We start from the raw sequence: 13,275 nt of genomic DNA, 5'->3' as shown, positions 1-13,275 counted from the left end.
ATAATAAAACAAGCAAAACCTAAAATGGATTAGATTTAATCTGGATTAAAATCTATCAGTTTTAGGTATTTTTGGTGTTCTCCATTTTCCAACAAATCTGTTGGTCATTTTTCATAGGAGCCCAAGAAGAGATAACAAGGGTTTTGTTGTCAGTTGTGGTTGGGTTTTCCTTTTGTCTCTCCATTTATTGTCTTTCTCTTTTCCAGATAGCATTTTCCTTCTTAGAAAAGGCACAAAGTGTTTATTGAAAAAATAAAGAGAATTAAGGTTAGTTTTTCTACAAGCTGCTCAACATTTTTTCTTTCTTAGCTGGAGAAGGTGATATGCGGCTGGGTTGTCTATTATGGAATTGACATTTTCAGCAAAGACTCAAATTCTACTCACTGCACCTTTTTCTCTTTAAGAAAAAAGAGAGATCATGTCTCGGATCCTCTGTTCAGTTCAGTCAGTTCAGTCGCTCAGTCGTGTCCGACTCTTTGCGACCCCATGAATCGCAGCACGCCAGGCCTCCCTGTCCATCACCATCTCCCGGAGTTCACTCAAACTCATGTCCATCGAGTAGGTGATGCCATCCAGCCATCTCATCCTCTGTCATCTTCCTCTCTTCCTGCCCCCAATCGGATCCTCTAGCTACTTCTATTTCATTTTATTTTAGTAAAACCATTCTTTTCACTTATGTTGCCTTCAGATTTCCTGTTTTGAAGTGAATATGGATGTAGGCATAGAAATACGGCAGATGTTTCTATGTCTGGAACAGCACAGTGACCATCGGTATTCTTACACTCTTTGTCCTACACAATCCTGCAAAGTGAAGTGTGGTTCACTTCTAAGCAATAAAATGGATTTTTTTTTTTTTTTTTTGAGTTGAGAATGAAGTCTCCCGCTTTCCAGTTGGCCTCCACATTTCTGACTTTCCCATTGGGCCTGCATATTAGAACACAGTACCTCCTAATAGGCTCCTGTACGGAACATTAAATCTGGAAATGTTTTCTCTAGAGCTGCATGGAACTTGTCTGGAATCACTCTGGGGGACTTGCGTCCCCACAGTATCTGACCCACATTTCCAGGTTCTTATCAGTTTGTGTCAGTAGAGTAAAGGACACTGAGATAAGTCAGTAATAAGCCAGAGTCACCTCTGTCCTGACATAGGTAAATAGAGCTGCTGGGGACCTCAAGATTCCAGGCTCACCCTGCAAGGCAGTGTTCTTATGTGGAATGACTAGCAAGTTTCATTCTAATTTTTTCCACCATCTACCACCACCAGCAATCTCCCATCTCCCTCTTTGCCCTGTCGCCCATTTTAGGAATACCTGGGCAACTCTATACGCCTTCAGTTCTTTTTGGGATTTTGTTATTCCTTGTTCATTCTGAAGCACAAGCTTTCACCATTTACTTCAACCATTATTCCTGTAAACTTTCTGTACTCTTACATCATTAAGCCAAATTGTAATGTTTATGAGAGCCATGTGATCTTAGGAAACTGTATTTACATTCAGACACCCAGGACATATAGGCTTGCCTCTGCTGCTGCTACTGCTAAGTCACTTCAGTCGTGTCCGACTCTCTGCGACCCCATAGACAGCCTCCTACCAGGTTCCTCTGTCCCTGGGATTCTCCAGGCAAGAACACTGTAGTGGGTTGCCATTTCCTTCTCCAAAGCATGAAAGTGAAAAGTGAAAGTGAAGTCGCTCAGTCGTGTCCAACTCTTAGCGACCTCATGGACTGCAGCCTACCAGTCTCCTCCGTCCATGGGATTTTCTAGGCAAGAGTACTGGAGTGGGGTGCCATTGCCTTCTCTAGGCTTGCCTCTAACTTAGCTTAAACAATTAAAGACATTATTACAACAAAGGAATAAAAAGCACAAACATGTGACCCCCTGCCTGAAAATAACCTGTATTCTACTTGTTTATGCTGTAACTTTATCACTTTCAGACAAATAAATCCTTAAAACCACAGAAAGCTTATTTTAGGTGTGTTAAGTTTGGACAGCATTGAATAAGCACGAATTGTCAGACATAATGTAGAATTAATAAACTATTAGGAAAAACAAAGTCAAACCTTTTGTTTTCCTCAGTCTACTTTTCAGAGTTGTGTAATTTTCACTCATCCAATTTTTAAAATCCATTACAAACTCACTCTTAATCTGTTTCCAGAGACTATACAGATTTGCCATTCTGGAAATGAAACTGCCTTTTAAACCTAAACAGATGGCTTTAATTTTTGGTGGACTGGCATGAAAAGAATACTACATTAGAAACTGAGGCAATTCAACTCAAAGTTTTTGTTATTTGCATGTGTGTTTCAAAATATATTTTACTTTTCTCTTCAGTGAATTCCAATCTTTGCACTATTAAGACACTTCAGAAGCAAAAGTTTCAAGTGAAAATCAATTCCACATTTCTAAAAATAAGAAGTCCTAGCTTAACTGAAGTGCTCATTTATTGCAAAGCCAATAAACTAATTCCACTGAGTCCAAAAGTGTCTTCTAAAAGATTCCGGAGATAAGAATATTTTCAACTTTGTTAAGCTGTACAAACATAAAAGGCTCTCCCTCCCTCTACCCACAAGGATCTTTTCATCCAGTTACATCAGGGTAACTTGAGCCGATGCTACCATTGGAGCCTCCCTGACCCTTTACCTAGTTACTTCAGCTGCTGCAATAGGACTGAAATCTCATAAGAATCCTGAAGGGGGGCGGGAAGATTTGTTCTGTTCAATTCATCAACATTTATTGGTGCCTTCTGCATGTGAGACACTAAGATAGAAACTCTGAGGAATGTTAAGATTGCCAGGTCTTGTTCTTTGCCTTTTGTGCATTTATAATCTATACTGGGACGGGGATGGGGGGCGGGAAAGAAAGAAGTAAACACATAAAGTATCATGTTTCTTAAAATACCAGGGGATAAAAATGTTAAATAAAGTGTGAATTTAAGAGATGCCAGGTTGGTAAAAGTTCTGCTCATAATCATATGCAAATAAATTCAGTGCTTGCCCTTCATACTTAATCCAGGCTGATGAGACATAATTAGAAATCAACAGGGGTTTTTCTGTGTCTCTGAATTATATATCTTATTTATCTGTTCTTTTATCTCTTTCTGACTGAGATTGTTTTAAAGAAAAAAATTCTGAAAACTGAGGAAGTGAGCACCAGATAGGTTACCATGGAAAAGTGACTCCCTCCCAAACATCAAAAATCAGCATCAAACTTACACAACAATATGAATGCACCTAATACCACTGAACTAGAGACTTAAAAATGGTTAAGATGATACATTTTATGTTATCTGTACTTTGCCACAATTTTTTACATTTTTGGAAAAATATCAGCATCAAGATCTTTTCTGGGGGAAAAGAAAAACAAAGAAAATGCTTTAGAGGGATGAGAATATTTGAAAAAGTAGATGAAAACAAAGCAGTGACCCAAAGGTGATAGTGGGAGTGGGAGGGGAAATACATTAGGTGTTTGGGATTAACATATACACACTACTGTATATAAAATAGATAACTAACAAGTACCTACTGTGTAGCAGAGGAAACTACAGTCAATATCTTGTAATAATCTATAATGGAAAAGAATCTGAAAGACAATATATATAGTCATACATAAATATGTATAATTATATGTATAATTGAATATGTATAATATATGTATAAATATATGTAATATACATGTACATGTATAAATACATAAAATATATATGTATAATTGAATCAATTTGCTGTGTACTTGAAACTAACATAACATTGTAACTGAACTTTCAATAAAAAAACAACACAAAGCACTGACCTTGCCTTTGAACTTTCCTGTTGCAGATTCGCACATCAGTGACCACACTGTTATTTCCCAAAAGACCATTCAGCTGGATAAGGCATTTCCTGATTGCAGCCATAATTATTGCTCTTAATAATGTTTTGGTCATCCTTGTGCCAACTATAAAATACATCTTTGGATTCATAGGTAAGTTTCCAAAAGGCTTTTATTTAGTCAACTCGAGCTGTCCATAAATGGAGAGCAGGGAACCAGTGATGGGAGGTCAAGGATCCCAGTCCATCTCAGGCTCCTAGAATTCCGAGTAGCCCAACTGGGCTCCAGTTGGTCACCATCCCTTCCTCCCAGGTGACACTGGACTTGAGGGACAGGACCAGAAAGTGTTGGTGCTAAAACCTACCTAATAGGTCATCTAATCTAGCTGCCTTTCCTGACAAACAACGCAGCTTAGCCCTATAGAAGTCAAATCATGTTGGAGTGAACCCAGGGTTTGGACTGAGGTCTTAACTCTGCATCAATAAAAAAAAAAAAAAGAGGAAAGAAGGTAGATTCTACTTAAATGGTCTGTGAGTATCAGCTTAGCATTAAAGGATATCTTTGGAGAAAGAGGAGATTGACTTTGTAAACATATTATTTCTTTTAACAGAGTGACCCATTAATATATTTAATTTTCCATTCTGCTGATTTGAGGGTTTACTCACATTTTAAGTACAATATAAAACTTTATAAAACAATATAAAAACACAGATGTAAGTAACTTGAAAAGTTAGAAGTGTATCAGAAGGGTGTGTGAGGAGTTCAATGGCACCCCACTCTAGTACTCTTGCCTGGAAAATCCCATGGACAGAGGAGCCTGGTAGGCTGTAGTCCATGGGGTCGAGGAGTCAGACATGACTGAGCGACTTCACTTTCACTTTTCCCTTTCATGCATTGGAGAAGGAAATGGCAACCCACTCCAGTGTTCTTACCTGGAGAATCCCAGGGATGGGGGAGCCTGGTGGGCTGTTGTCTATGGGGTCGCACAGAGTCGAACACAACTGAAGTGACTTAGCAGAGCAGTATGTGTTTATATTACTAATTTCCTTTAAATCTATAACACTCGGCCTTTTTGTTGTTTATCATGTATGATGTATCTCTACTAGGCAGCTATGATGTTGGGTGCATTTTAATTTTAGTTATAAATATATTTTGTTTCGAATAAACATCCACGGGCTAATGCTTCGGCCACCTGATGTGAAGAGCCAACTCATTGGAAAAGACCCTGATGCTGGGAAAGATTGAGGGCAGGAGAAGAGGGTGACAGAGGATGAGATGGTTGGATGGCATCATTAATTCAATGGACATGAGTTTGAGTAAACTCCATAAAATAGTGAAGGACAAGGAAGCCTGGCTTGCTGCAGTCCCTGGGGTCACAAAGAGTTGGACATGACTAAGTGACTGAACAACAAACCATGAGCTTATAGTGCTTTTTGTGCTTTGCTAAGGGTAATTTTAGACTTGGTTTCTTTTGAGTGTATGCTCTTGCATCTCTGCCTGTTGAGTAAGACTGACTTGTCCCGTGTCTCTCCTCAGGGGCTTCTTCTGCCACTATGCTGATCTTCATCCTTCCAGCAGTTTTCTATCTTAAACTTGTCAAGAAAGAACCTTTTAGGTCACCCCAAAAGGTCGGGGTAAGTAAGGTTTACAATTTCTCCCTTTAAGTTTCCACTATTTAGAGTAAACCAGGAAATGCATGCACATGTTCCAAAAACTGAATTGATGTACAAGAACTGAAAATCAAAGATGGCTGGAACTCTCTGGTGGAAAAAAAGGAGGTGTAGATTTCTAGCCCTGAGATGATTCTGGGATTTCTTCTCTTCATGTATTAAATAGCTTGTGCTAAGTCCTTCCTACCTGTCAAATGCTAATGGAGTTTGCCCACAGGCATACATTTATAACAGTTTCTACCACCAAGCTATTGTTGCACTATCCACAGGAAAATATGCAGGAAGGAATTAGGCTCCTTAGCAGCCTTATGAAAAAATATAAACATTTTGGTCACAGTCATTAGGTGAGGCCAAAAAATGTTGCTTTTGTTTTCCCATTCTCAGTACCTTGTTGCCCCCTGTGGACTAAGAACAGAACCATCTGTTGTCCAGTTAGTCTCTTTCCATATAATTTATAGTCCTATTAACATGGGGAGTATATATTTCTTTCCCACAATAGTACTACAAAAATGTATACTAGAAATAATTGTTCAATATTAAATATTATCTATGACTGCTTAATAAAGTCTTGTATTAAGCCTTGAAAAGTGCCTCTGACCGACTGACCCTGAATTTTGCCGGTGAGTCATTCTCCTCTCAGGATGGTTTGGGGACTTTAGGAAAGTTTGATATCAAAAGCTCCTCCCATCATCTTGCTCCCAGATTTCCACTCTATGTAGTCCATTCTGCTTCGACTTTTATAGCACTGTGACCTTGGTAAATCACTTTTTCAGTTTGACCAGATATAAAAGTGAGTAAAATTATATCCTAGATCCTTCTTAGTGAAAAAAGATTTCAGTTGCTGTTTCTTTTTATGTAGAATTAGGAAGTCTATCTATGTGGTCGTCTATAAGGCCCCTTTTAGTGTTAAATTTGTGAAATATTTATATGTTTATGTAATTACAGGTATATTACATGTATAGGCATGTATGTATGTGTTCAGTTCAGTTCAGTCACTCCATTGTTTCTGACTCTTTGTGACCCCATGAGCTGCAGCACGCCAGGCCTCCCTGTCCAACACCAACTCCCAGAGCCTACCCAAACTCATGTCCATTGAGTTGGTGATACCATTCAGCCATCTCATCCTCTGTCGTCCCCTTCTCCTCCTGCCTTCAATCTTTCCCAGCCTCAGGGTCTTTTCAAATGAGTCAGCTCTTCACATCAGGTGGCCAAAGTATTGGAGCTTCAGCTTCAACAACAGACCTCCCAATGAACACCCAGGACTGATTTCCTTTAGAATGGACTGGTTGGATCTCCTTGCAGTCCAAGGGACTCTCAGGAGTCTTCTCCAACACCACAGTTCAAAAGCATCAATTCTTCTGCACTCAGACGAAGAATTTATAGTCCAACTCTCACATCCATACATGAGTACTGGAAAAACTAGTATATGTATATGTAATTACGTATTAATACACACACATATACCTTGAGGCTTTTTTTTTCAAGAAATATGCAATGCACATTATATTGTGTGTGTGCTCAGCCTCTTCAGTCATGTCCGACTCTTTGTGACCCCATGGACTGTAGCCCGCCACGCTCCTCTGTCCTCTGGGGATTGTCTAGGCAGGAACACTGCAGTAGGTTGCCATGCCCCCCTCCAGGGGATCTCCTCAACCCAGGGATCAGACCTGCATTTCATATTATGTCTCGGGCATTGGCAGGGGTTCTTTACCACTAGTGCCACTAGGCTCTGTTCTTGTTTGCTTTTAAAAAAATTTAATCATATCATACATGCTACCCTTTTATAACCTGCCCCTTTTCACCTAAAAGATTGTGAGCCCTCTGTAAGTCATTTAATCTTTTTCTATTACTTGGTTTGTAAGGATTACAGGGTATTCCATTATTTTACATACCAAATCAATTAACCATTTTTCTATATTGAACATTTGGGTTAAATCTCTCTACTATTGTATTCTTTCCCTCTTTCCTGAGGTAGGGCTCTAAATTGGTTAACTGCTAGGCATGGGCAGCTATAAGAATAATACAATTTAATATGCAAATCAAATGGCTGTCTTAAGTAAACAACTTATAAAAGCAAACTGCACTAAGGAAGTATAATTTCTGTGTTCCCTAACAAGTTCTTTCTGACTTACAGGCTTTAATTTTCCTCGTGGTTGGCATCATCTTCATGATGGGAAGCATGGCACTCATTATAATTGACTGGATTTGCAATCCTCCAAATTCCAAGCATCACTAACCCAAGGAAAAATACTATCTTTTCCTGTTGGAGATGGCTACCAATTATGCTCCCAAAGACATTTAGTTATCTTGTTTGGAATGTTATTCATAGGAAGTAACAGGAAGATTCCAAAGATGTTTACCAGCAATATTACCAAGCACCTACAGAAGAGAAAATCATCATTTTTGTCAGAAATGGCTATTTATATGTTTAAAATCTGTGGTGCACATTTCCACCCAGGTTTTACTAGAGCAGTGCGCAATGATGTATTTCTGCTTTTGCGTATGCAGAATAAAGGTAGCTGCATGTAATGATCATCAGATAATACCCTTTTCCCTCTCCCCCCAAAAGTACCAAATTTCTGTATTTTCAGAACATCAAGCAAAAATGCCCTGATGGCAAAGCTATCGCCACTTAATGCCGTCCCTCAATTTTGCACCAAATACTCCAGGTCTATTTAATGACAGAAGCAAAAGACATGTATTATGAACTGTCTCTACAAGTTACATGAGTGATCAGACACCAGGCTGGAGCATTTTATGCTCAACACTAACAGAAAATTTTGCCCATCCCACTTGTGACATTAAATTAGTGACTTCTTCATTCAATCGTTCTTCTGTAAATATTAAAACATCTTATGAAACATAGAGAGGGGCTTTATTGAAATTATAGAGCACCAGCAAAACAATGCTTATTGCTATACTGAATGCTCTGAAAGCATTTGTTTATTAATGTTATTCACAGTCCTCTTGTCATACTTTTGTCACTGAACAATGCCCTCCCTCTCGTCTTCCATTTTCATTCAGAATTTTTAGAATACTACTATTCATGTGGAGCTACACTACCCAGTATTGTTTAATACATTTTTATTTGATAAACATTCAGTGCAGGAAACTGTGATTGCTTTATGTTTATGTATATAATCTTATTCTGTGGTTATCAGAGTTTTAATGTATGGTACATTTGATTTTTATTTTTTACATGTGTAGTTTTCTCTCTTCACAGTCAAACATTTATGTTATGGGGGGTGGGGGTAGGGAATTGAGTTGATAGGCTCAAAAATCCACATGTATGTATCTGTCTATTGGGCATATTTTAAATTTGAAACCTGAGTGATATATTCAATAGTTTGGTAATGCTCTTCTTCAGTGTTTACAATATTACCATAATCATCTACAAGAAAATGAGTGCCCTATTTGCAAATAATTATCAATACTAAGGTAGTTCTTTTAATTTAGCAGGTCTAAAATAGGATTTAGTTCATTTTAGCTTGAATAGGTGTTTGCTAACATTGATTTGCCATTTAATACAGTCTTGAGCTATTCTCTGTAAAAACAAAAGTGCTAACACTACAAAGAGATGCAAATTACTATTCTCGCTCACTTTTACAACACAGTTACATGAAATGGATTTAAAAATTAGTACTCATTGCCTAGAATTTCTAGAGTTTGCTCCTTTTTTTCTCAATCAGTAGCAAGCACATTTGTTGTATATTTTAGTATAGCCTAGTAGGAAATACTGGTGTTATGTTAGTATGATAATATTAAATCATATTTCAATAGTTTTTGCTGGAATGTGCCTTACTTAAATATATATTTGTTTTATGTATTATTCTCTAGAGGCATAATATTGTAAAATGGTGCACTTTATTAGGGAAATTGAGCATTACTAGAAACTATCATGACTTCTGACTTACTATTATTTACCAAATAGCATTTTTAAGATATATTTCTATTTTCAATTCATCTAGAGAGAGTATCAAAATAGAAAATGGAAAAGAGGTGCCTTATGAGTGTTAAAAATGTCTGATCTGAATGTATTTAAATGTAAATACAATGCATTGATCCAAAAAACTGAAAAGCTGTAACATCTGTATATATTTTAAATGCTTTACATTTGAAATGACTCACTTGAAAGTATCAATATGTAAAATTATATAAATATTCAAGAGCAATACTACAGTGCCAAATAATAAAGCGTCGTTTTTTCCTCATGGCCATTTTCAGGATTAGAGTTCACATAGACTGCAGGACAGGCATACATATGGTATATTGTACCGGTTAATTTAGCCCCATTTATAAACAGATGAAAATTTTATTTTCTTATTTCATTTACAGAATGGTTCAATATATTGGGAGGCTTTTTTTTTATTACAGAAAGTGTATATTGGTATATAATAAATGAATTTTTCAAATGACTATGATGTAATTTTCTTTCTATTGTTGAAGGCATGAAAAATATTATTTATAAGTGAAAACATATTTTAAATCTTAATATTGTCTCTTTTATATTGGCATATGTTCCATTTTTATTGTTACTCTGACATAAAACTAATATTTATAGCTTTCAGAAAATAGTTGCCATCTTATTCTGGCAAAATACACAGCTAATTTGAAATCATGCTTGTTTTGTATCATCCTAGAATGAGTGTGGAAGAAATGACTCTCTTAATGGTGAATTAATGAAGAATTCATCTGGGATGGAAAAAGAGGGAATAGAAGAAAGATGAAAATAGTTAAAGAAAGATCTGAAATATTTGGGAGAAGGGAAAGCAACATGGGAGTGCTGAGAACTGGGTAGAAATGAACTTGTAGTGGGACTGACAGGTCATACATTAAGTGTATGCTTAACTTTAAGAAACTTCCAAGTCATTCTCCAAAGTGGTTCTACCATTTTCATTTTCACCAGTAATATACACAAGTTCTAGTTGCTCCACATCCATGCCAGCAGTTGACATTGTCTTTTGTACTTTGTTGCCCTTCAAGTAGGTGTGGAAAATTATCTCACCATGATTTTCATTTCCATTTCCCTGATGACTAGTGTGGGAAACTTTTCATGCATATAATGACCATTTACATTTTCTTTTGTAAAGTGTCTGTTCAAATCAGTTGCTCATTTTTAAAATTAGGCTGTCTTTTTATTGTGTATTTGTCAGAATTCTTTATATATTCTGGATACATGTCCTTTGTCAGATTGCAAATGTATTTTCCAGTCTATGGCATGCTTACTCATTTTCCTAAATGTGTTTTGCAATTCCTGTCTTAAGGAGGATGAGATTAATTGGAATGGTCAAATAATTGTCATAATTGTTTAGATTTTCAAATTTGGAGAGTACAAGAATTCTCTCTCTTTTTTGTTATTGTATCTTTTTGCCTTGTACTTAGCTTCATTTAATGTATGCTAATCTAGTTTCCCACGTCCAAGATAAGAGAAACCCAAATAGGACAGTAGGTGTTGTGAGAGGGCATCAGAAGGCAGACACACAGAAACCATAATCACAGAAAACTAGTCAATCTAATCACACTAGGACCACAGCCTTGTCTAACTCAATGAAACTAAGCCGTGCTGTATGGGGCCACCCAAGACGGGCGGGTCATGGTGGAGAGGTCTGACAGAATGTGGTCCACTGGAGAAGGGAATGGCAAACCACCTCAGTATTCTTGCCTTGAGAACCCCATGAACAGTATGAAAAGGCAAAATGAGAGGATACTGAAAGAGGAACTCTCCAGGTGGGTAGGTGCCCAATATGCTACTGGAAATCAGTGGAGAAATAACTCCAGAAAGAATGAAGCATGGAGTCAAAGCAAAAACAACACCCAGTTGTGGATGTCACTGGTGATAGAAGCAAGGTCCGATGCTGTCAAGAGCAATATTGCATAGGAACCTGGAATGTCAGGTCTATGAATCAAGGCAAATTGGAAGTGGTCAAACAGGAGATGGCAAGAGTGAACGTCAACATTCTAGGAATCAGCAAACTAAAATGGACTGGAATGGGTGAATTTAACTCGGATGACCATTATATCTACTAGTGTGGGCAGGAATCCCTTAGAAGAAATGGAGTAGCCATCATGGTCAACAAAAGAGTCCAAAATGCGGTACTTGGATGCAATCTCAAAAACGACAGAATGATCTCTGTTTGTTTCCAAGACAAACCATTCAATATCACAGTAATCCAAGTCTATGCCCCAACCAGTAACGCTGAAGAAGCTGAAGTTGAACGGTTCTATGAAGACCTACAAGACCTTTTAGAACTAACACCCCCCCAAAAATGTCCTTTTCATTATAGGGGACTGCAATGCAAAAGTAGAAGGTCAAGAGACACCTAGAGTAACAGGCAAATTGGGCCTTGGAATACAGAATGAAGCAGGGCAAAGGCTAATAGAGTTTTGCCAAGAGAACGCACTGGTCATAGCAAACACCTCTTCCAACAACACAGAGAAGACTCTACACATGGACATCACCAGATGGTCAACACAGAAATCAGATTGATTATATTCTTTGCAGCCAAAGATGGAGAAGCTCTATAGAGTCAGCAAAAACAAGACAGGAGGTGACTGTGGCTCAGATCAGGGACTCCTTATTGCCAAATTCAGACTTAAATCGAAGAAAGTAGGGAAAACCACTAGACCATTCAGGTATGACCTAAATCAAATCCCTTATGATTATACAGTGGAAGTGAGAAATAGGTTTAAGGGACTAGATCTGATATAATGCCTGATGAACTATGGATGGAGGTTTGTGACATTGTACAGGAGACAGGGATCAAGATCATCCCCATGGAAAAGAAATGCAAAAAGGCAAACTGGCTGTCTGGGGAGGCCTTACAAATAGCTGTGAAAAGAAGAGAAGCGAAAAGCAAAGGAGAAAAGGAAAGATATAAGCATCTGAATGCAGAGTTCCAAAGAATACCCAGGAGAGATAAGAAAGCCTTCCTCAGTGATCAATGCAAAAAAAATAGAGGAAAACAACAGAATGGGAAAGATTAGAGATTTCTTCAAGAAAATTAGAGATACTAAGGAAACATTTCATGCAAAGATGGGCTCGATAAAGGACAGAAATCGTATGGACCTAACAGAAGCAGAAGATATTAAGAAGAGGTGGCAAGAATACACAGAAGAACTCTACAAAAAAGATCTTCATGACCAAGATAATCATGATGGTGTGATCACTCACCTAGAGCCAGACATCCTGCAATGTGACGTCAAGTGGGCCTTAGAAAGCATCACTACGAACAAAGCTAGTGGAGGTGATGGAATTCCAGTTGAGCTATTCCAAATCCTGAAAGATGATGCTGTGAAAGTGCTGCACTCAATATGCCAGCAAATTTGGAAAACTCAGCAGTGGCCACAGGACTGGAAAAGGTCAGTTTTCATTCCAATCCCAAAGAAAGGCAATGCCAAAGAATGCTCAAACTACCACACAATTGCACTCATCTCACATGCTAGTAAAGTAATGCTCAAAATTCTCCAAGCCAGGCTTCAGCAATACATGAACCGTCAACTTCCAGATGTTCAAGCTGGGTTTAGAAAAGGCAGAGGAGTCAGAGATCAAATTGCCAATATCCGCTGGATCATCAAAAAAGCAAGACATTTCCAGAAAAACATCCATTTCTGCTTTATTGACTATGCCAAAGCCTTTGACTGTGTGGATCACAATAAACTGTGGAAAATTCTGAAAGAGATGGGAATACCAGACCACCTGATCTGCCTCTTGAGAAACCTATATGCAGGTTAGGAAGCAAAAGTTAGAACTGGACATGGAACAACAGACTGGTTCCAAATAGGAAAAGGAGTACATCAAGG

The 13,275-nt window shown here is 38.0% G+C and overlaps 1 protein-coding gene across 1 annotated transcript in view; it reads left to right on the top strand.

The window, feature by feature from the left end:
• The window catches only part of SLC38A4 (solute carrier family 38 member 4), an 83,948-nt gene extending 74,093 nt beyond the window's left edge, over positions 1–9,855 (top strand). The window contains exons 14-16 of the mRNA XM_055581702.1: positions 3,814–3,958; positions 5,342–5,439; positions 7,610–9,855. Coding sequence (XP_055437677.1) covers positions 3,814–3,958; positions 5,342–5,439; positions 7,610–7,711 — 345 coding nt within the window. The 3' untranslated portion in view covers positions 7,712–9,855. The remainder of the gene's footprint in view (positions 1–3,813; positions 3,959–5,341; positions 5,440–7,609) is intronic.
• Positions 9,856–13,275: the final 3,420 nt, after the last annotated feature.

This window comes from Bubalus kerabau, chromosome 1 (assembly GCF_029407905.1).
Source record: "Bubalus kerabau isolate K-KA32 ecotype Philippines breed swamp buffalo chromosome 1, PCC_UOA_SB_1v2, whole genome shotgun sequence".
NCBI classification, from domain to species: domain Eukaryota; kingdom Metazoa; phylum Chordata; class Mammalia; order Artiodactyla; family Bovidae; genus Bubalus; species Bubalus kerabau.
This window is presented reverse-complemented; position numbering and strand designations above follow the sequence as displayed.